The 21,923-nt window shown below is 41.6% G+C and overlaps 1 protein-coding gene across 1 annotated transcript in view; it reads left to right on the forward strand.

The window, feature by feature from the left end:
- LOC109931903 (integrin alpha-9-like) overlaps window positions 1–21,923 on the forward strand; it is a 153,395-nt gene that overhangs the window by 115,750 nt on the left and 15,722 nt on the right. The window contains exons 15-16 of the mRNA XM_048595627.1: window positions 7,041–7,086; window positions 16,421–16,575. Of these exons, the coding sequence (XP_048451584.1) occupies window positions 7,041–7,086; window positions 16,421–16,575 (201 nt within the window). The remainder of the gene's footprint in view (window positions 1–7,040; window positions 7,087–16,420; window positions 16,576–21,923) is intronic.

Here is a 21,923-nt window from a genome sequence, read left to right on the forward strand (position 1 = left end):
GAGCCTCCGCTTGGTTTCCCCGATGTAGAGGAAGCCACAGCGGGTACAGCGGATGCAGTATACCACATTGGCAGATGTGCAGGTAAACATCTGCTTGATGTGGAAAGTCTTCTTGTGGCCTGGGATGGGGGTGAGGGAGGAGGTATGGGGGCAGGTGTAGCACTTCTGCGGTTGCAGGGAAAAGTGCCGGGTGTGGTGGAGCTGGAGGGGAGCGTGGAGCAGACAAGGGAGTCACGGAGAGAGTTGTCCCTCCGGAAAGCAGATAAGGGTGGGGAGGGAAAGATGTCTTTGGTGGTGGGGTCGGATTGCAGATGGCAGAAGTGTCGGAGGATGATGCGTTGGATCCGGAGGTTGGTGGGGTGGTACATGAGGACGAGGGGGATTCTTTTTTGGTTCTTATTGCGTGGACGGGGTGTGAGGGATGAGTTGCGGGAGATGTGGGAGACACGGTTGAGGGCGTTCTTGACCACTAAGGGGGGGAAGTTATGGTCCTTGAAAAACGAGGACAACTGAGATGTACGGGAGTGGAATGCCTCATCCTGGGAGCAGATGCGGCGGAGGTGAAGAAATTGGGAATAGGGGATAGCATTTTTGCAGGAAGGTGGGTGGGAGGAGGAGTATTTTAGGTAGCTGTGGGAGTCGGTGGGCTTGAAATGAATATTGGTTTCTAGATTTCACAAGCTTCAAAATCTCCCCTCCCCCTACCGCATCCCAAAACCAGTCCAGCTCGTCCCCGCCTCCCTAACCTGTTCTTCCTCCCACCTATCCCCTCCTCCCACCTCAAGCCGCACCCCCATTTCCTACCGACTAACCTCATCCCGCCCCCTCGAGCTGTCCGTCCTCCCTGGACTGACCTATCCCCTCCCTAACTCCCCACCTACACTCACCTTTACTGGCCCCATCCCCGCCTCTTCGACCTGTTTGTTTCCTCTCCACCTATCTTCTCCTCTATCCATCTTCTATCCGCCTCCCACTCTCTCCCTATTTATTTCAGAGCCCCCTTCCCCTGCCCCTTTTCTGATGAAGGGTCTAGGCCCGAAACGTCAGCTTTTCTGCTCCTATGATGCTGCTTGGCCTGCTGTGTTCATCCAGCCCTGCACCTTGTTATCCCAGTTAAAAATAACCTTTTCAATTGGACAGAATCTATTTTCTCCTCATTTTAATAAACTCAATATGTCTCTCAATTCCTTTAAAAAATAAGTATGAATCCTTGGAGCATATACTGGCAAAAAATCAATCTGATAGCTTTCACTAGCATCTTCTCTGGAACCCTGATATTCTTCTTGTTCACAAACCAATGCAGCAATGCAAAATCCATGATGTTCTAAATCTGGTGATCTGCATTATACTTGGATACTGTTACAGAACACCATTCTGCCCGTCTTTTCCTTGATCTCTAAACTACGGCATTATCTTGTAATCATTTCTCAAGGTCCCCCTCTTGTGATCAATTTATAACTTTGATACACGTTTTTTTCAGAACTGTGGCAAAGAGAGGACATGATTGTAGGAATTCTAACGTGTAGCTACGGGAACAAAGGGCATGGATTTGGGAGACGAGATGTAAAAGGGATGTTGGAGATGAGGGTCAATCTTAGATGGGCAATCCTATTTTATCTGTCTGACACTCTCCTAAGATTTATATTTTTCCAATGATGTTCTACATGGCACTTTGTCAAACACATTTTAGTAAATCTCTGTACACAATGTCAATGGGTTTCCTGAAACCATGCTGGAAATCCTTGAAAATCCATTAACCTCTTGAAATAGTCATAAATAACATCCCTACAACTGATGTCAAACTGTCAGGTTTATTAGTCAGACGGTCTGATTTCTTTATCTCCTTAAATAATAGGGCCATAGACATCTTTCTCAATCGATTGGAACACATCCAGTTGTTAAATATATGAGCCACTGGCTCAGCATACAATATCCTTCATTTCCGTGTACACTTTGGAGCAGATGGAATCAGGCCCATCAGCACGATCAACTTTTAAGTGCCTGAATCTTCGCTAAGACTATACCTGTACTTTCTTCTATTGAAGCAATTTTAATTGTGCCTTTAGCTTGAACTACCAGGGTTATAGTATCATCTTTAGATGGAAAAATCTTTGCAAAGGTGGAATGATCTTTAAGCATTCGCATTTTGTTTGCATTTCTTTATGCTACTTCCTTATTTGATTAAAACATTGGTATCTTGTTTAAACCACCATGAGTCGTTTCTCTGTAAGTGAGACTGTGCTGACTTTACATTTTTTACTAGATACATCTTAGAAGATTGTGGATGATCTAAAACTTGGAAGCATAATGAGTTGAGAATGAGATAGTGCAGAACTTCAAAAGAAAATGGAGAAATTGGTAGAATGCATGCACAACTTACAGATGGAATTCAATGTGGAGAAGTGCGAAATGATTCATTAGTTGGAAGAACATAGATAATATGAAATATAGAGCACATTCTAAAAGGGTGTATGAGCTGAGAGATTTAGGTGTATCTATGTAAGGCATTGCAAGTTGCTGAACAGATTGAGTTAGCACTTATTAAAGCATACGCCATCAGGATTTATTAACACGGGCATAGTTTAAAAAACAAAGGTGGTTATGTTAAACTTTTATAAAATACTGGTCCAGCCTCAGCTAGAGTATTGTGTTCAGTTTAGGGCACCATATGCTTGGAAGTATGTGAGAACCTAGAGAGAGTGGAGTAAACAAACTCCATGATCATGACATCATTTAGGTTTGAAGTTTAGAGAATGTGATTGATTTCCTTGGCAAAGAGAAGATTGAGAGAAGATTTGATAAAGGTCTTCAAAATTATAAGGGATCTTGTTTCTATTGACATAGGTTTGAGAATGAGAGGGCCAAAATTCAAGGTAATTGGTGAAAAATGCTTTGAAGACATTGTTAGAAATCTATTCATGTTGTTGAGTGATGATAATTGAGAATGTTCTACCTAAGAGTGTGGTGAAGGCAGGTTCATTGAAGAAGGTGAGAATTTGGCACCGTACGAATTACTCATATAGAGACCCAGTGCTAACACAATAAGCTAAATGGTTTCCTATGCTCTAGGGAAGGAAATTCCATCCGTAAATTGTAAAGAATACATTGATACCAAGAGCATAGATGTTAGACAAAATACCATGGGCAACAAGCAACAAAGACTCCATTTTGCCATAATTCTGTAATTTCAGTTCCATTCCACCAATTCTTGCCACATACAAGAATTACAGATCAAGAAACTGTAGGGCGGCATGGTGGCTCAGTGGTTAACACTGCTGCCTCACAGCACCAGGGGCCCGGGTTTGATTCCACCCTTGGGCAACCGGCTATGTGGTGTTTGCACATTCTCCCTGTGTCTGTGTGGGTTTCCTCCAAGTGCTCTGGTTTCCTCTAGTCCAGAGATGTGCAGGCAAGGTGGCTTGGCCATGCTAAATTGCCCATAGCATTCAGGAATGTGTTGATTAGGTGGGTTATCGGGGGATGGGTCTGGGTGGGATGCTTTCAGGGTCGGTGTGGACTTGTTAGGCCGAAGGGCCTGTTTCTACACGGTAGGGATTCTAAGATCTAAGATTCACTTGGTAGCAGCATTGACTCAGAAGGTTGTGGGTTTGGGGGCTACTCCAGGACTTGAATGCAAAAATCTGAGCTACATTGATGAAATTCTGTGCTGTTAGAGGTACAGCCTCTCAGATGAAATGTTAAATTGAGGCTTTGTCTGCCCTCTGTAGTGAATGTAAAACATCCCAAAGCACTGTTTTGAAGAAGAGCTGGATTATTGGTCAATATTTATCCTTCAATTAACATCACAAGAATACCTTATTTAGTCATCATCCCTATTTGTGGGAGATTGCTATGTGTAAAGTGTGGTCATGTTTCTTGCGTAACAGTAGAGACTACAGTTACAGGTCCTCATTGTGTGGGGTCATTTAGTTTAGATGGTTAGAGTGTGGTGAAGAATAATGCCAAAAGCATGGGTTCAATTCCCATTCTGGCTGAGGTAGTTTATGGAGGTCTTCCTTCTTAGCTTTCCCCATACTTGATGTGGATTGATGCCTTGCCAATAGAGAGAGATTCGCATGTGTCTTCCTGGATTATGACTAATTACCACTCATTGGCTGTCAAGAGCTTTGGGGCATTTGGTGGTTTTGAAAGACACAATACAAATGCAAGTGTTTTGTTTGTCCCCACTCGTGTGTGTGTGTGTGTGTGTGTGTGTGTGTGTGTGTGTGTGTGTGTGTGTATTAAGTTTAACGTGTAAAACATTCAGTTGATGGACATATTGACATGGACTTAAGGTGTGCAGCTCACCTGATATGGGCCAGGAGTAGGTGAAATAAACAGACCCTTAAATCATTGGACCTCCTTGATTAAGTTACAGACTGAGACCACACTTACTGTTTGAGTGATATATTAATCTGTAGAGAAATTATGGTGAAATTTGACATTGTGCAGAGCCTCCTGATTCTTTTTCCAGTCCCTTGTATAATCATTAAGTGAATCTTCAGTCATGTTTTGGGAAGACTGTACCTGTTCTACATCACTAACATACATTATCTGAAATTGTTGAAGTACTGACATTTTTGAGATATTAGCATTGTACATTCCCCAGGAATCCCTCCCTTTTTATAAATTATACACCTCTATCAGGCATCTCTGTATTTTCTTCTTGTCAATCAACCTGTTTGGACATGTTATGACACATGTCTGTGGCCGTTATATCTCATGGTGAGCCTTGAACCTGGACCTTTTGTTCCAAAGGTGTGAACACCATGACCTCCGCAGGAGCCCCTAGTCATCCTTCACTTCCACTATTTTCTAACAGGTAACTATCAATCTTAACTCGACACCAGTATGCATATAGAAACAAAGTGTCCTTATATTGCTGGAGCAAATTACTGCAGAGCCTGGAACCTGTACTGAAAACAAAAAATGCTGGAAATCACAGTGGGTCACACAGAGAGCAAGCTAATGTTTTGAGTCTAAATGACTCTTCATCAGAGCTGAAGTGAAGTGTGGAGAGGATAGCATTTATGCAGTAGTGCGGGGCGGGGTGGGGGTTTTGGGGTGCTGGGGGATAAAGGATATTAATATTCCGATCACTTAATCTGAACTGCGAGAGTAGCAGGACAATGGTCTGTCCAACTGTCAGACTGAAAAGAACAGGCAGTACCACTTGTGTGGGAGTAGGGGAGAGAGGTCATCTTGACAGAATGTAACAAGCAAAGCTAAAAGAAAGGGAAGGAATGGGTTCACAATTTGAAGGTATTAAACTCAGTATTGAGCCCAGAAGGTTGTAAAGTGCCCAGTTTGAAGGTGAGATCTTGGTCCTCCAGTTTGCACTGTGATTCACTGGAGCATTGCAGCAAGCCGAGGACAGACACGTGGGCATGCGAGCAGGGCGCTGTGTTACAATGACCGGGTATGGAAGGTCGGGGTCATGCTTGCACACGGACTGGAGGTGTCTGCAAACGGTCACCCAGTCTGCCTTTGGTTTCTCCAATGTAGAGTAAGCCACATTGGGTGCAGCGAATACAATACACAAGATTCGAGGAGGTACAGGTGAAATGCTGCTTCACCTGGAAAGGCTGTTAAGGCCCTTGGATGGTGAGCAGGGAGGAGGTGAAGGGGCAGGTTTTGCACCTTCTGCGGTTACATGAGAAAGTGCCGTGGGAAGTGGGGAGGGTGGTATGGTATTAGTGATTGAGGAATGGACTAGGGTGTCCCTATCCCTGCGAAATGCAGACAGGGAGTTTTAAGGGGAAGATGTGTTTGGTGGTGGTGTTGTGCTGGAGTTGCCTGAAATGGTAGAGAATAATCTTTTGAATGCGGAGGCTGGTGGGATGAAAAGTGAAGACAAGGGGGACCCCAATCATGCTGTGATGAGTGATGGGAAGGGGCAAGGGTGGAAACATGAATGATAGTTTGGATGTGGTTGAGGGCCTTGTGGGCAGGTGGTTATGGAAGAAGGAAGCCATGTCAGCAACACTGTTTTGGAAGGTGACATCATCTGAACAGATGATACCATGTAGGCAAAGGAACTGGGAGAATTGAATAGAATCCTTGCAGGATGTGGGGTGGGAAGAACTGCTGCCCCTTCCACGCTTTGCTTCAGCTCTGATGAAGAGTCATTTAGACTTGAAATGTTAGGTTGCTCAATCTTCGTGGATGCTGCCTGACTCGCTGTGATCTCCAGCAACTTTTGTCGTGCTTGTATTGCTCATGATTTTCTCTGTGTCACTTGTGGAAAATTCTGCCAACGCTATCAACACTCCTTATGTTTGGATTATGTCAGGCCCTGTCTTGATAGAGAATCCCAGGTACAAGCCTTCACTCATCTGATATCCATAACATATCAGTATCACAAGGAACAGGGGAAAATAAAGTCAGAGATTTCACTGCAAAATTTATCTTGAAAATTTCACTAGTCCCAATCTCCCAACTAATTTAACTCTCTATTTTTAAGAGATACTGTCCATTAATCTGGATTCCTCCATCAGTTAAAGTACTTTCTCTGTATCTAGGCTATCAAATCATCTGTGAATCCATTCTGAAAAAGGGTCAGTACCCTAAAAGTTAACTCTGATTTCTCCACAGATGCTGCCAGACCTGCTGAGATTTTCGAGCAATTTCTGTTTTTGTTTCAGATTTCCCGCATCCACAATTCTTTTGGTTTTCTATCGAATCACTCTGTCATTTTAATGACCCCTGGAAGTTCCCAACTCATGGAAATGCAAGCCACGGTTATACAGTCAGTCTGGACAATTTAACCCTTCATGCCCTGGTCTCATTATGGTGAACCTGTATTGTAATTTTTTCAAAGCATATTATTGTGCTGGTGACCTGAACTAAATACAATCCTCCAGACCAAGTGTGATCGAGTTGCCCTTTGCGTGAAAAACATGAAAAGTTATCAAAGCATTGTCATTTCATTGATTCAGTGGTTAAAAAAGATTGCCTAATTGCAAAAAATCAAAGGAAGTTCTCATGAAGAGAAAGAGTACTGGATTGATAAATTATCAGCGTGTCTTCTTTTCCTTCAGATGTAACTATCGGTGCCTTCATGTCAGACAGTGTGGTCTTATTGAGGTAAGAACTATTTATTTCTTGTCTTAAAGCTAGGTGTTTTGTACAAAATGAGATGAAAATGTTGAGTATCTGAAATAAAAACGTTGAAAATGTGCAGCAGGTCATTAGGAGGAATGATTTTGATGTTTCAGATATCAGCTGTTTGGCCAAGTAGCTTCCATGAAAGATTACAATCAAAAATGCTTCCCTTTCTTCACAGATACTCATGTATTTACTGCATATTTTGTCCTATTTGTGAGAAATTGCCTCATGTAGCGTCACTTGTAACAGAAGTACAGAGGCTTGAATTGCTATCAGTATGCCCGCTCAAGCTACTGGTCACTTTATGTACAGTATTATGTTAGAAGGGCACACATCAGGGCCATCTTGTGTGTGCCAAAAGGATGCCAGTCTAATGTGTCACAGCCCCAACTGCTGAAGTAATACTAGTATCCTCAATTTGGAGAAAGTACATGCAGTAACCATACTTAGGATGGAGGATGGTCATCTCAACTCCAGGACATAACTGCAGAGCTCTTCAGGGTAGCGTCCTAGGTCCAACTATCTTCAGCTGCTTCACCAATGACTTTTGAATCAAAATAAGGCCATAAGTGGGTATATTTTTTTGATGACATTGCAGTGTTTAGCACGATTTGTAAGTCTCATACTGAATACGTAGTAAGACTGGCCAGCATTCACACATGGATTGAAAAGTGGTAATTCACTTCACACAGTCCCAGACAATAACCGTTTCCAACAAGTGCTTGCAAGTACTCTGCAGTGTTTTTGACATGCTTTTGGATTTGGCAGTGTGTTCGTGCATTTTCCTGTGCTGTAACAATTCTGTGATTTTCTTTATGAATCAGTCAAGATAGATGCAGATTTCAGAACAGTACAGCTAAAACTATCTCTGAGCTAAAACAATGATTTAATTATTCTATGTATATACAATAAATCTTTAATTTTGAACTGAAAGGCTTTTTGAACTTCATGCCTTTCAGAGGAAAAAGAAAACTTTAAAAAAAAATCTATCTGAATAAGGGTCAATTGTTAATTGTATAATTCAGCACTGAGTAAAAGTTTGTTCTTTGTTGTGCAAAGCGAAATAAAATGTTTAAATGTTGGTCTTGGTGCAGTTGACAGCAAACCTGCTGAGTTAGAAATTGGAAGGTTCAAGCTCCTTTCCAGGACCAGAGCATGTTGTCCAGCCTGACACACCAATGTTGGTACTGAGGAAGTGCAGATTTTTGAAGGTGCTGTCTTTCATTTGAGATGTTGAGCTGATGACCTATCTGTTCTCTCAGGTGGATGTAAAATATCCTCAGTCACTATTGAAAGAAGAGCAAGAACAGATAGTAGGATGATATGCTGGAAGAACCATCAAATGAGGCCACATGAGTATAACTGAAGAGCAAATGTAGGGCAGTATCATTACTGGGAGTATATTATTGATCCCCAAATAGTCAGAGAGATAAAACAGCCAAAATTTAGGTAATCTTGCGACAAATTGCAGAAACAGCAAGACCGTAACAGGAGGCAGTTTCTCCTGCCTTAGTAGATATAAAATCAATGGAAGGAATAGTGGCACTTTCAAAAGTACTTACGTAGCCAGTGTTTAAAAACCTTGACAGAGAAATGGTGGAGAGATAGTAGGAACTGCCGATGCTGGAGAATCTGAGATAACAAGGTGTAGAGCTGGATGAACACAGCAGGCCAAGCAGCATCAGAGGAGCAGGAAGGCTGACGTTTCGGGTCGAGACCCTTCTTCAGAAATGGCCTGCTGTGTTCATCCAGCTCTACACCTTGTTATCAGAGAAATGTTGGACCTGGATTTAGTTTAGGAAGTAAAACTGAGCATGTGGAATGAATATCATGGGAGATCCTTTGAATGGTTATAATTCATGTAGATTTAATATAATTAAAGAAAAAAATGGTAGACCAGAAATGAGAGTACTAATTCGGAAAAGGCCAGTTTTAAGCTGTGATGTGATTTGTTAATCAGGACTGGAAACTGTGACTTGAAGGTAAATCAATGTCACAGCAGAGACACATGTTCAAGGAAAGAATGTAATATTTAAAAAGAAGTGTTCCCACAAAGTAGAGGGTGGTATACCCAATTCTAGAATCTCCTTGAACGTTAAAGGTCAATACAAGGTAGGATAAGGCTTAGAGATAGCAAGAACTGCAGATGCTGGAGGAACACAGCAGGTCAGGCTTATGCCAGATACTGAAAACATTATACTGCAGAATACCCAAAAGAGTGTCGAATGTGCAAGGTGAATTTAAAAGGTACTGAGGAAGACAAAGAGAGCATATGAAAAACTATTGGCTAGAAAAAAAACTAAAGACATTTATAATTATGTAAAGAGCAAAGGGATGACTAAACAAAGGGTAGGACCTAATGAAAATCGAAAAAGTAACCTGCATGTCAGGGATGGAAAAAGTAGGTATGGTTCTTAGTGAATACCTTGCATCTGTCTTCACAACTGAGCGCACTGATGCAGGATGGAGACATTCTAGTTAAGTAAGGAGGGATATTGGATAGGATGCAGTTAGTGATAGAGGAAATAACAAGGTTATCATTTTTGAATGTATTTAAATCATTATGCCTGAATGGAATACTTGCAGGTGGTTTTTAAACAATGTAAGGAAGGAAAGACTAGAGGTTCTGCCCATCATGTTTCAATCTGTTCCTGTGTGGTTTTCTTCACTGCACCTGACGAAGAAGTAGTGCTCCGAAAACTTGTGCTTTCCAAGAAACTTGTTGGACTATAACCTGGTGTCATGTGACTTCTGACTTGTCCACCATAGCCCAGCACCACAAAATCATGAAAATGTATACAAAGAAGAGCACAAAGATGTGCAGTAATAGCTTTATACAATCACATACTTTGAAGACAGAGCTCCTCAGAGGGCTTCAAGACACCTCTGTTTACCCAGTGACATTATGTACATGTCTGGTTTCTCTTTGTCCTTTTGTTACTATATATCCTCTATAAAGTATGCCCATGAAAGATGGTACAGTTTTTCCAGAGTTGTTCTCTGCAAGTTAGGAGGAAGGGGAATAATAGTTAACTTGTGAGATTTTAGCACTGTTGGAACTGCAGGAGGTCAAATGTAAATGTTACTGTGAAGACTTCAGTCTGGGTGAAGCCAGAAATCAGCAAGCAAAGTTTGGGGCACCTTCAGAGTTCTTAAGCTCTTTACTTCTGCCTGGGGAGGCAATGGCCTAGTGGTATTATGCTGGACTGTTAATCCAGAAATCCAGGTAATGTTCTGGGGACCCAGGTTTGAATCCTGCCACAGCAGATGGTGGAATTTGAATTCAATAAAATATCTGGAATTAAGAGTCTAATAATGACTGTGAATCTATTGCCGATTGTCAGAAAAACCCAACTGACTCACTAATGTGACTCACTCCTTTAGGGAAGGAAACTGCCATCCTTACCTGGTCTGGCCTACATGTGACTCCAAACCCACAGCAATGTGGTTGACTCTGAACTGCCCTCTGGTCAATTAGGGATGGGCAATAAATGCTGGCCTAGCCAGCAATGCCCCCATCCTGTAAATGAATAAAGAGAAAAAAAAATCATGTGATCCAGGGAGCAGATGTGCCTGTTATCTATCAGTCTAACTTGTCCAGAGTACAGTAGTGATGTTGCAAGCAAGACTTTCTGGATACAATGTCAGCAAATGACTAGTACTCCTCGATAAATTAGCGCTGCAAAGTTTGATTGTTCCCCCCCATCACGCTTAGCACAATAATTGGCTGTAAAGGAGCCTAGGGAGCCACAGGGTTTTGAGAAAATGTACAAATACATTCTTCTTTTCACTATCATTGAGTATTGAAGATTGGAATGAAATTCAGCGCCAATGTTAGATTTTTCTTTGTTTATTTCCAATTGTTCCACAGATAGCTACATTAGGGGAGAAAAAAAACTTGCATTCATTTTGAAATGAAGACACTGTTGTTCTGTAGCAAACACAACAGCAGATTGCATTCAACAAAGTTTTTCAGACAACAATTGAGTAGTTAGCCTGACAGTATATTTTTGCCGAAGTGAAGTGAAATGACTTGTAATGGCTGTATTGGCACACAGATAGAATTTAACACCTCAACACGCAGAACCCAATGCTTTACCTTCTTATCCTTCAGAGAAGATTATGATCTCAAGTCTTGAACTGAAACTTGAATCCTTCTCTTCGAGGTGAGACTTCCACTAGTGAGCCAAGCATGGAACCTCGTAAATAAAAAGAATTAAAAATTGCAAAACTAATATTAATTAACCAATTTTAATTTTATGAACTGGCTAGACATTAAATGTCAAAGACAAAGGCTAAATATGTAACTCTCATGAATAACCTCCAGTGGTTCATGCGCTCATCTGGATGTGATAGACACAATCCTTCCTCCATCCCTGTATCTTTTCGAGTTAATCGCAGCATTTTTTAAATTAAGCATTGGAAAATAGTTTATTATAATAAAAAACATTTAATCTAATCCTAAATAAATAAAATGCATAAGTCCTGGACCATGGGCTGCCAAGAAAAACAGACAAGTAACCCAAGTGTTATTGATACATTGCTAAGATTCTCTGAAAATTTGGCCTGCTTCTGTTTGTACTATTCGCTTTGTTCTTGCAATGCTTCTCTGCCAAGATATACAGACATGGCATGACAAGCATAGGTCTGCAGGCGTGCTCCAAGTGTGCCAGCTGTTCTGAAACTGAGAAGCTTGTGCTCATTCAGTAAACATAATGGAAGAACATAAAGAGTCTGATTCAAATCAGGACTATCTATTGCTTTTGGCGGAAAGAAAATTCCATTTAAAAGTGTAAGCACAACTTTGTCCTGGAAAAAAAATACTAACTGAACAACAGATGATTGTTGCTATTATTACTTCCTCTTTATTACTTCCTCTTTTTCCTCTTTTTCCTCTTACTTACTCAACCTGTTAGTCTTGGCAAATTAGTTTTGCTGATTCCCACTCACTGGTGACCATTACTTTTGAACTCGTGTAATAAGGTACCAAGAGTTGCTAACAGAGCAAATAGAAAGTCCATCTAAAAGCACAAGAACATAAAAATGCAAGAAGACAAGGGATAGGAGCCAGATTAGACCATATGGTCTGCTGAATCTGCTCCAGTATTCATTATGATCTTGACAGATCTTTGGCTTCAACACCACTTTTCTGCCAACTCATAAAATCCCTTGATTCCAAAAGAGACCGAGTATTAGTCTGTCTCTGATATAAATATATTCTGTGATGGAGCCAAAACCAGGTAAGGTTCCATTAAATTGGAAAATAGTGAATGTAAGTCCTTTATTCAAAAAGGGATGGAGACACAAAGCAAGAAACTATAAGCCAGTTCACTTAACACTTATGTCATGGGGAAAATAATATCAACTACTGTTAAAGATGTTATAGCGGGGAACTTAGAAACATTCAAGGGAATCAGGCATAATTTTGTGAAAAGGAACTACAGTTTGACCAGTTTATTGGAGTTCCTTGAGGAAGTAGGTCTACTATGGATTAAGGGGAACTGGCAGATCAACTATACAGAGATTTCCAGAAAGCATTTAATATGATAACACATCAAAAGTTATTGTGAAAATAAAAGCTCACGGTGTGGAAGTTAGCAAATTGGCAAGGATAGAAGATTGACTGGTTCACGGGAAACAGTGTGCATAAATGCATCCTTTTCTATTCGGGAAAAGTGGTGTGCCACAGGTATCAGTGCTGAGTCTCAGTTTGTTACATTTATTAATGAATTGGATGAAGGGACAGAAAGTATGGTTGTCAAATTTGTTGATGATGCAAATATAGGTGCGAAGAGGATACAAGGGAGTTACAAAAGGTTATACATAGGTTAACTAAGAGGGCAAAGATAAACCAAATGGATTACATGGCAATGGGAAAGCTCCAGCATTTTGGTAAAGTAACTGAACTAGTAATCTGGTGCTTTGGGCTAATGTTCTGGGATCATGGGTTCAAATCTCACCATGGAGCTACAAATTAGTCTGATGGTAGCCAATGTAACCATTGTCATTTCTTGTTTAAAACAAAATCTGATTTATTAATTCTTTAGAGAAGGAAACTTGTTGTCCTTACTTGGTCTGGCCTACATGTACTTTCTTGTCTGCAACAATCTGATTGACTCTTAACTTCCCTTTGAAATGGCCAAGAAAGCCAATCAGTTTAAGAGTGGCTGGAGATGAACAACAAATGCTGGTTTTACCACATCAGGAAACACATCCCACTCAAGAAAAATAAATTGAGCTCCCACAAGCACCCACAAACAACAATGTGATAATGACTGATATAATCTGTTTTTGCGATGTTGTTAGAGGGATAGATATTAGCTGGGGCATTGTTCTAACATTCATTTCATTGGGCAGATGAACCTCAGTTTACCAGCTTGTGTGAAAGACCACACCTCAAACTGTACCAGAATTTCCTGGCACTTGAGAGTCAGCTTGTTTTTTTTTGTGTGCTCAGGTGCTGAGTAAGATTTAAATCTACAGATTTCTGACCCAGAGGTGAGATTGCTGATAGAGATAGTAGGAACTGCAGACGCTGGAGAATCTGAGATAACAAGGTGTAGAGCTGGATGAGCACAGCAGGCCAAGCAGCCTCAGAGGAGCAGGAATTTCTGAAGAATGGTCTAGGCCCGAAACATCAGCCTTCCTGCTCCTCTGATGCTGCTTGGCCTGCTGTGTTCATCCAGCTCTACACCTTGTTATCTGAGATTGCTGACAAGTGAGTTACAGCTGGCAAAGTTTTGTTTCCCATGTTGGTTCCCATTTTACCTGACACAGACCCATGATGGTAGATGATGATGATGATATTAATAATAATAAGAGATTTACCAGGATGTTGCCAGGAATGGAGGGTTTGAGTTATAAGCAGAGGTTGGATCTCTTTCACTGGAGCAGAGGAGGTTGAGAGGTGACCTTATAGAGGTTTATAAAATCATGATGGTATAGATAAGATGAATGGTGGATGTATTTTCTGGAGATTTCAAGACCGGCGGCTTATTTCTAAGGTGAGGGGAGAAAGATTTTAAAAAGACATGAGGAGCAATTATTTTACACAGAGTGGCTCATGTGTGGAATGAGCTTCCGGAGGAAGTGATGAATACAGGTACAGTTACAATGTTTAAAAGACATTTAGATAAGTACATGAATAAGAAATGTTTGGAGGGATATGGGCCAAGCACAGGAAAGTGGGATTAGTTTAGTTTGGTAATATGGATGGCATGGACTGTTTGGACTAAAGGGTCTGTTTCCATGATGTATGACTCTATATGTCCTTTGGGATTCAGTCTGTAGTGCTGCTACTGAGCCATTCTTGATAATGGATGTTGAAATCACTCATCCAGAATATAAACTAGGCCTTGTTACTGTCAAAATGGTGTTCAGCATTGAGGAATACCCTGATACATTAACTATGGGTAGAGAGTCTGCTATACCAACATAGATTTTTCTTGCCTGTTTGGTGTTGTGAAGCCTCATGAGTATTGATGTCAATGTTGAGGATTTGAAAACTTCCTGGCCACCACCTCCTGCACTGTGAACCATTAGACAGGGTGCATCGATGGACATGAATGAAGAAATTGTCCTGCTGGATGAGTGATGTCATTCTGAGAGTATAACTATGTTGAGCTAAGCAGTGACGCAATTTTCTCAGTTTTGTCATAAGTCACCTGGTGAGGTGGAATTTGTAAAGTTGATTGGGCAGAATGTGCTTTTGTTGTGTCCTGTGCCTAGGTGGTTCGTCAAGTTATTATAAGAAATTTTGTCGCAGTTTGATACACATAACGGACGTGATAGGCATTTCAGAGGACAACCACATTGTTGCAGTTCTGGAGTCACACATATGCCAGCTCAGACAACAGCAATCAATAGCCTTCATTGATGGGCATTAGTAGCTACAATGGATTCTTATTACAATCCACTATTTTTGTCGTTACTGCTACTGATACTCGCATTTCTAGATTTACGTTTTATGGACTTAATTTAAATGTATTTAGTTGGGGCCAAAATGCTCTGAAATTCCCCGAGAAGCTGATAAGACACTAATGATGAGTCCTTCATTCTCCTTGCAGGAGGGCCAAGTTATTTGCTATTAGTACATTTACAACATCCACCAATGATAATTACAAATTAAAAACTTACACATAGTTGAAAGGAGAAGTGTATTTGTATAGTAAATCAATGTGCTGTAAGGTGATAAATGCTAGTCTGTTACCACATCTCCATTCTACTGGTAATGATTCGTTAATTTGGGAAGGTGCTTAATGAATGCTAGATCTTCTCAAAGCAATGGATTGAAACATTAAAGAAAATCAGTTTATGCTCTTCTGATAAATACATGGAACTGTGTTGTCTATTCTTTTGGGCTGATGATCAAACCTAATGTGATATGAAAATTATTGTAACAAATAGAAATGTGAGTGTTTTTCTCGTCATCTTTGGAATTCTCTAACATTCTTTACAGGTTATAGAAATATTGATTACCCAAGAATTCTGTTTAGGTTGGCTGGAAATCTGGTTGACGTGGTGAGCAAAAGAGAACCATGTTACGCTTTTTATTGCTTTGAATCCCTCCATTACAATAGATCATTGGAATGGGAAAGGAACTGCTGGCTGTGAAAATCCAGAGGAAAAGTTGTTTACCTCTAAAAAGAAAGGAAGACTTGCATTTATTTCACACTTTCCATGATCAAAGCCCATCACAAGCACTTTACATTTGATATATTTTCTATTGAAGTGTAGTCAGTGTTGTAAAAAGGAAACATAATACCAAATTGCACATAGCAAGTTCCCACACAAATAACAAAGTGACAAAAGACCAGATAATTAGTTTCTGTGATGTTGATTCCAGATAAATATCAGCCAGGTCACCAGGGTTCTTCAGAATAGTACAATGAGATCTTTCACATCTTTCTGAGGAGGTAGGTAGGACCTTGGGTTAAAATCATTTCTGTTGGTGACTGCACTCGAATGTTAGCCTTGACCTCTGTGCTTAAGCATTGGAATGTAAACCTGAATTTTGTGGCTCAGAGGCAAGAGTTGCCACCAACTGAACCTCCACAGATGGTTTTTGGAGGCTGAGAAAAGAGAGAGGTTTCCAATTATGGGCAGGCACCAGATACATGACAGGTATAAGACATCCATGTGGAAATGGTGATGGTACAGTAGGGGTGCAGCCTCAATATTGGGTTTCTGTGCCAATTTCACTGTTCCATGCTTGAGAAAAGGTTAGCTACCCGCAACACATGAAGGAGGGAAATCTGTGATTTATTTGATCTCATGTTGAGAATGTTTCTTTTATTTTATTCCTCCTTTCCAGAGCTCGTCCGGTTATTACCCTGGAGATCTCCATTCTACTTCCTGACTCCATTAACATCACAGCTCCACAGTGCCATGATGGCATACAGCCAGTCAACTGTCTAAATGTCACCACTTGTTTCCGCTTTCATGGCAAGCACGTCCCTGGTGAAATAGGTAACAGTCTGATGATTACTTTCTTTGTGATGCTCAGTTTTTCTTTAGTCCTGTGAATATTTCCCAGGTTGACTAAGCAACTAGTGAACGGAAATATGGCCGTTTCTGCTTGACTGAATTAAGATTGAACCACTCTATTTCTTTGTTTTCCAACTGCTAGCCAATCTAGTTACAGAATGGCAGGGATAAAACATCCAACTGCTCTTAACAAACCATTCTGACAGGAGTAAATATCTGATTCCAAATACTATGGTTAACGATTGTGATTCAATGAAAATTTAAATTGTAGGTTAGCGGAATTTGATTAAGCTAGAGAATCTGACTGCGAGTCTCCTCTTTTTGAAGTTTTTAAATCATTATTTAAAGTTTGGACATACTGTTTTCAATTGGCGCATTTCAGGTGTGAAGCTTAGTGCTACCTTAAGCCATATTTATTCTTTTCTTCATTATTCATTAAATGGATTAATGTCTGCCAAAAAATACTGAATAATATACAAGCACACTAAGAATTTGCTCCTAACATGCACAAATCATAAAATATTCTTCAGTACGTCCTGATTTCTGAATTAGATGCTATGATTAGGCATTTGTAAGCTGAAGAGTATAAAGAACATGAATCAGTGTTGAAATAAGATCTTAGAACTTTGTTGACTTGTTGGCCATATACTGTTCTTAAATCAATTCCTTGAAGCAAAAAAAACTTATTGTTCAATAATCATCAAAGAACACAGAACTTATTTGAGTAAAATGTGGATGATTTATATAACTTGAATAGAAATCAGTAAGTAGGAGTTACCCAAATAAGCAGTATTACCATTAATTCAAAATCCAAAATTTGTAGATAAGATGGATTGGCCATGCTCAATTGCCTCATAGTTTCAGCCTAGGTGGGTTAACTAACGTAAATGTGGGGTTATGGGGATAGGGTGGGATGCTATTTGGAGGACCGTTGCAGACTCAATGGGCTGAATGGCCTCCATCTGCACTGTGGGGATTCTATAATTTTACAAAATCATATAAATCCTGGAAGGAATAGCTGTTGCATTCAGGCATAATTTGTAACATGTATGAAACATTTAAGGCTCCATACCATCCTGTCAAACTGCGGCCTCATTCTGTTTCAAAATTCATAACTAGGGGTTTGAATGGTCTAACATAAAATTGTGTTTTTCTCTATCCCAAAGGAAGTGGCAGAGGCTGGGGAAATAACGAGATTTAAAAGGCATCTGGATATATGAACAGGAAGGATTTAGAGGGATATGGGCCAAATGCTGGCAAATGGGACGAGATTAATTTAGGATATCTGGTCAGCATGGACGAGTTGATCCAAAGGGTCTGTTTCCGTGCTGTACAACCCTATGAGTCTATTCCATTAGTAGTTTTGGCCTGCCTCTTTATCAAGAATGCAAAGATTTGGAGAAAGACCATGGGAAAATGAGGAATGGTCAGGGATAGTAGGAACTGCAGATGCTGGAGAATCCGAGATAACAAGGTGCAGGGCTGGATGAACACAGCAGGCCAAGCAGCATCATAGGAGCAGAAAGGCTGACGTTTCGGGCCTAGACCCTTCATCAGAAAAAGGGGAGGGGAAGGGGGTTCTGAAATAAATAGGGAGAGAGTGGGAGGCGGATAGAAGATGGATAAAGGAGAAGATAGGTAGAGAGGAGACAGACCGGTCAAAGAGGCGGGGATGGAGCCAGTAAAGGTGAGTGTAGGTGGGGAGTTAGGGAGGGGATAGGTCAGTCCAGGGAGGACGGACAGGTCAAGGGGGGCGGGATGAGGTTAGTCGGTAGGAGATGGGGGTGCGGCTTGAGGTGGGAGGAGGGGATAGGTGGGAGGAAGGACAGGTTAGAGAGGCGGGGACGAGCTGGACTGGTTTTGGGATGCGGTAGGGGGAGGGGAGATTTTGAAGCTTGTGAAATCCACATTGATACCATTGGGCTGCAGGGTTCCCAAGCGGAATATGAGTTGCTGTTCCTGCAACCTTCGAGTGGCATTGTTGTGGCACTGCAGGAGGCCCAGGGTGGACATGTCATCTGAGGAATGGGAAGGGGAGTTGAAATGGTTTGCAATTGGGAGGTGCAGTTGTTTATTGCGAACCGAGCGTAGGTGTTCTGCAAAGCGGTCCCCGAGCCTCCGCTTGGTTTCCCCGATGTAGAGGAAACCACACCGGGTACAGTGGATGCAGTATACCACATTGGCAGATGTGCAGGTGAACATCTGCTTGATGTGGAAAGTCTTCTTGTGGCCTGGGATGGGGGTGAGGGAGGAGGTATGGGGGCAGGTGTAGCACTTCCTGCGGTTGCAGGGAAAAGTGCCAGGTGTGGTGGAGCTGGAGGGGAGTGTGGAGTGGACAAGGGAGTCACGAAGAGAGTGGTCCCTCCGGAAAGCAGATAAGGGTGGGGAGGGAAAGATGTCTTTGGTGGTGGGGTCAGATTACAGATGGCGGAAGTGTCGGAGGATGATGCGTTGGATCCGGAGGTTGGTGGGGTGGTACGTGAGGACGAGGGGGATTCTTTTTTGGTTCTTATTGCGTGGACGGGGTGTGAGGGATGAGTTGCGGGAGATGTGGGAGACACGGTTGAGGGCGTTCTTGACCACTGAGGGGGCGAAGTTACGGTCCTTGAAAAACGAGGACAACCGAGATGTACGGGAGTGGAATGCCTCATCCTGGGAGCAGATGCGGCGGAGGCGAAGGAATTGGGAAAGCGGATAGCATTTTTGCAGGAAGGTGGGTGGGAGGAGGAGTATTCTAGGTAAGTGTGTTTGGAATGGAGCAGAGACCAATCAGCTGCTACATTGGTTTTGTTATTTCAGTGAAATTGTGACTAAACTTTATTTACTTGTCATGGCTCCATATCCCGAATGCCGTAACTTAATCTATTAGTCTCAGTTTTGACATTTTCAGTTGACCTTGCATAAACAGTTTTTTTTTTGTGAAGGCTGTTCCAGATTTCCTTAATTGCTCCTCATGTGAAGAAGTGCTTCCTGACAACATTCCTGAATGGCTAAGCTCTAATTGTAAAGTTAGGCCTCCTCATTCTAATCTCTTCTGTCAGAGAAAATCATTTCATTCTATCTACCTTATCAAACCCTTTGATTATCTGAAAGAATTGGATTACAAAACCTCCTTATCTTCTCGACTCAAAAGAAATATAACCCGTCCTGATAATTTAACCCTTTTAGTCCTGTTATCACTGTTTTGAATCTGTACTGCATGTGACCCCAAGCCAATATGTCCCCCCTGAGGTTTCGTTTGGAATTCTGAACTAATGCAGGATTCAAAATGTGATCCAAACTGACATTTATATAATTGCAATCAAATTGTTTTCAAATATTCGTAAAGCCTCACTTCACCTTTGGAGTTCAGCTCATTTCTCCATGTTCATATCCATATAGAAACATAGAAAATAGGAGCAGGAGTAGGCCATTCAACCTTTAAAGCTTGTTTAACTATTCAATATCAGGAACAAAAACAAAGTTGCTGGAAAAGCTCAGCAGATCTGGCAGCATCTGTGAAGGAAAAGACAGAGTTAACGTTTCGGGTCCAGTGACTCTTCCTCATGTTGTTCCTGATTTACAGCATCCGCAGTTCTTTTGGTTTTTATTAACTATTCAATATGATCTGTTCCTCCTTTTCCCCCCCTATCCTTTGATGCGTTTAGTCCTTAGAACTATATCTCAACTCTTTCTTGAAAACACTCAACATTTCGACTTCAACTGCTTTCGGTCACAGTATAGACTTACTACTGTCTGGGCGAAAAAAAGTCTCCTCATCTCAGCCTTAAATGGCCTCTCCTTTATCCTTAGCCTGTGACCCCGGTTCTGGATTGCTGGTAGTCAGATACATCCTTCCTGTGTTTATCAAAAATCATTGAACCATACAGTCCAGAAGAGGACTTTTGGCCCATGTCTGCTTTGTCAAAAATCTACTCTAAATCTACACTCATCCCACGTCCCAGCGCTTGATCCAGAGACTTGAGTGTCATAGCATTTCAAGTGTTTATCCAAGTACCTTTTAAAGGTTGTGAGGTTTCCCACCACAAACACCCTTCCATACAGTGCATTCCAGATTCCCATCACCCTTTCAATTTCCTGCCTTTCACCTGAAAATTGTGCATCCTTGTTATTGACTGTTTAACTAAGCTGCTTCCTATCCACCCTGTCCATCATCATCTCATACACCTCAGTCAGGTCCCTTCTCGGCCTTCTCCATTCTAAAGAGCACAACCTGAAGTTATCCAACCTCCCTTCATAGCTTAACTGCATTAGCCCAGACAGCATCCGGTAGAATCTCTTCTGCACCCTTTCTAGTGCAACTGCATCCTTCCTACAGTGCAGTGCCCAGAACTACACACAGTACTCCAGCTGTGGCCTAACCAAAGTTTTGGACAGCTCCAACATAGCCTCCCTGCTCTTACAATATATGCTGTGACTGATAGAAGCAAGTGTCCCATGTGCCCTCTTAACCACCCTGTTAACCCATCCTGCTGTCTTCAGTGATCTGTGGACAAGCATCCCAAGGTTCCTCTGTACCTCTGAGCCATCTGGTGTCTTGCCATTCATTCATTGAGTATTCCCTTGTCTTGTTCCTTCTTCCAAAGTGCATCACCTCACACTTAGCCATGTTAAATTCCATCCACCACTGATCTGCCAAACTGGCCAATCCGTCCATACCCTTCTCTAACCAAAGACCTCCTTCTTCACTGTCAACAACTCGGCAAATTTGCTTATCATTTATATATGTCACGACCACTGATCCCTGTGGTATACCACTGGCCTCCAGTCACACAGGCCGCTTTCTACCACCACCCTCTATCTCTTACCACAAAGCAAATTTTGGATTCAACTTGCCACATTACCCTGGAGCACATGTGCTTTTACCCTCTTCTTCAGTCTCCCATATGGGACCTTGTCAAAGACTTTGCTGAAATCCGTAAAAAGTACACCAACTGCACCACCCACATCTACACACCTGGTCACCTCCTCAAAAAATTCAATCAGATTTGTTACACATAACATCCCACTGACAAAGCTATGTTGGCTATCCCTGATCAAATCTTGCCTCTCCACATGGAGATAAATTCTTTCCTTCAGAATTTTCTCCAATAATTTCCCTGTCACTGATGTGAGACTCACTGGTCTGTGATTCCTTGGTTTATCCCTATGGCTCAGCTAATATCAGCTGTTGTCCAGTCCTCTGGTACCTCCCATTAAAAATTTGGATCAGATGCCCTGTAATATACACCCTCATCTCCCACAACAGCCTGGGATACAATTGATCCAGACCTGGGGATTTGTCCACTTTTTAAGCCTGCCAGAACCTCCAATGTTCCTCACTCACGACA

Source organism: Rhincodon typus, chromosome 4, assembly GCF_021869965.1.
Source record: "Rhincodon typus isolate 14 chromosome 4, sRhiTyp1.1, whole genome shotgun sequence".
NCBI classification, from domain to species: domain Eukaryota; kingdom Metazoa; phylum Chordata; class Chondrichthyes; order Orectolobiformes; family Rhincodontidae; genus Rhincodon; species Rhincodon typus.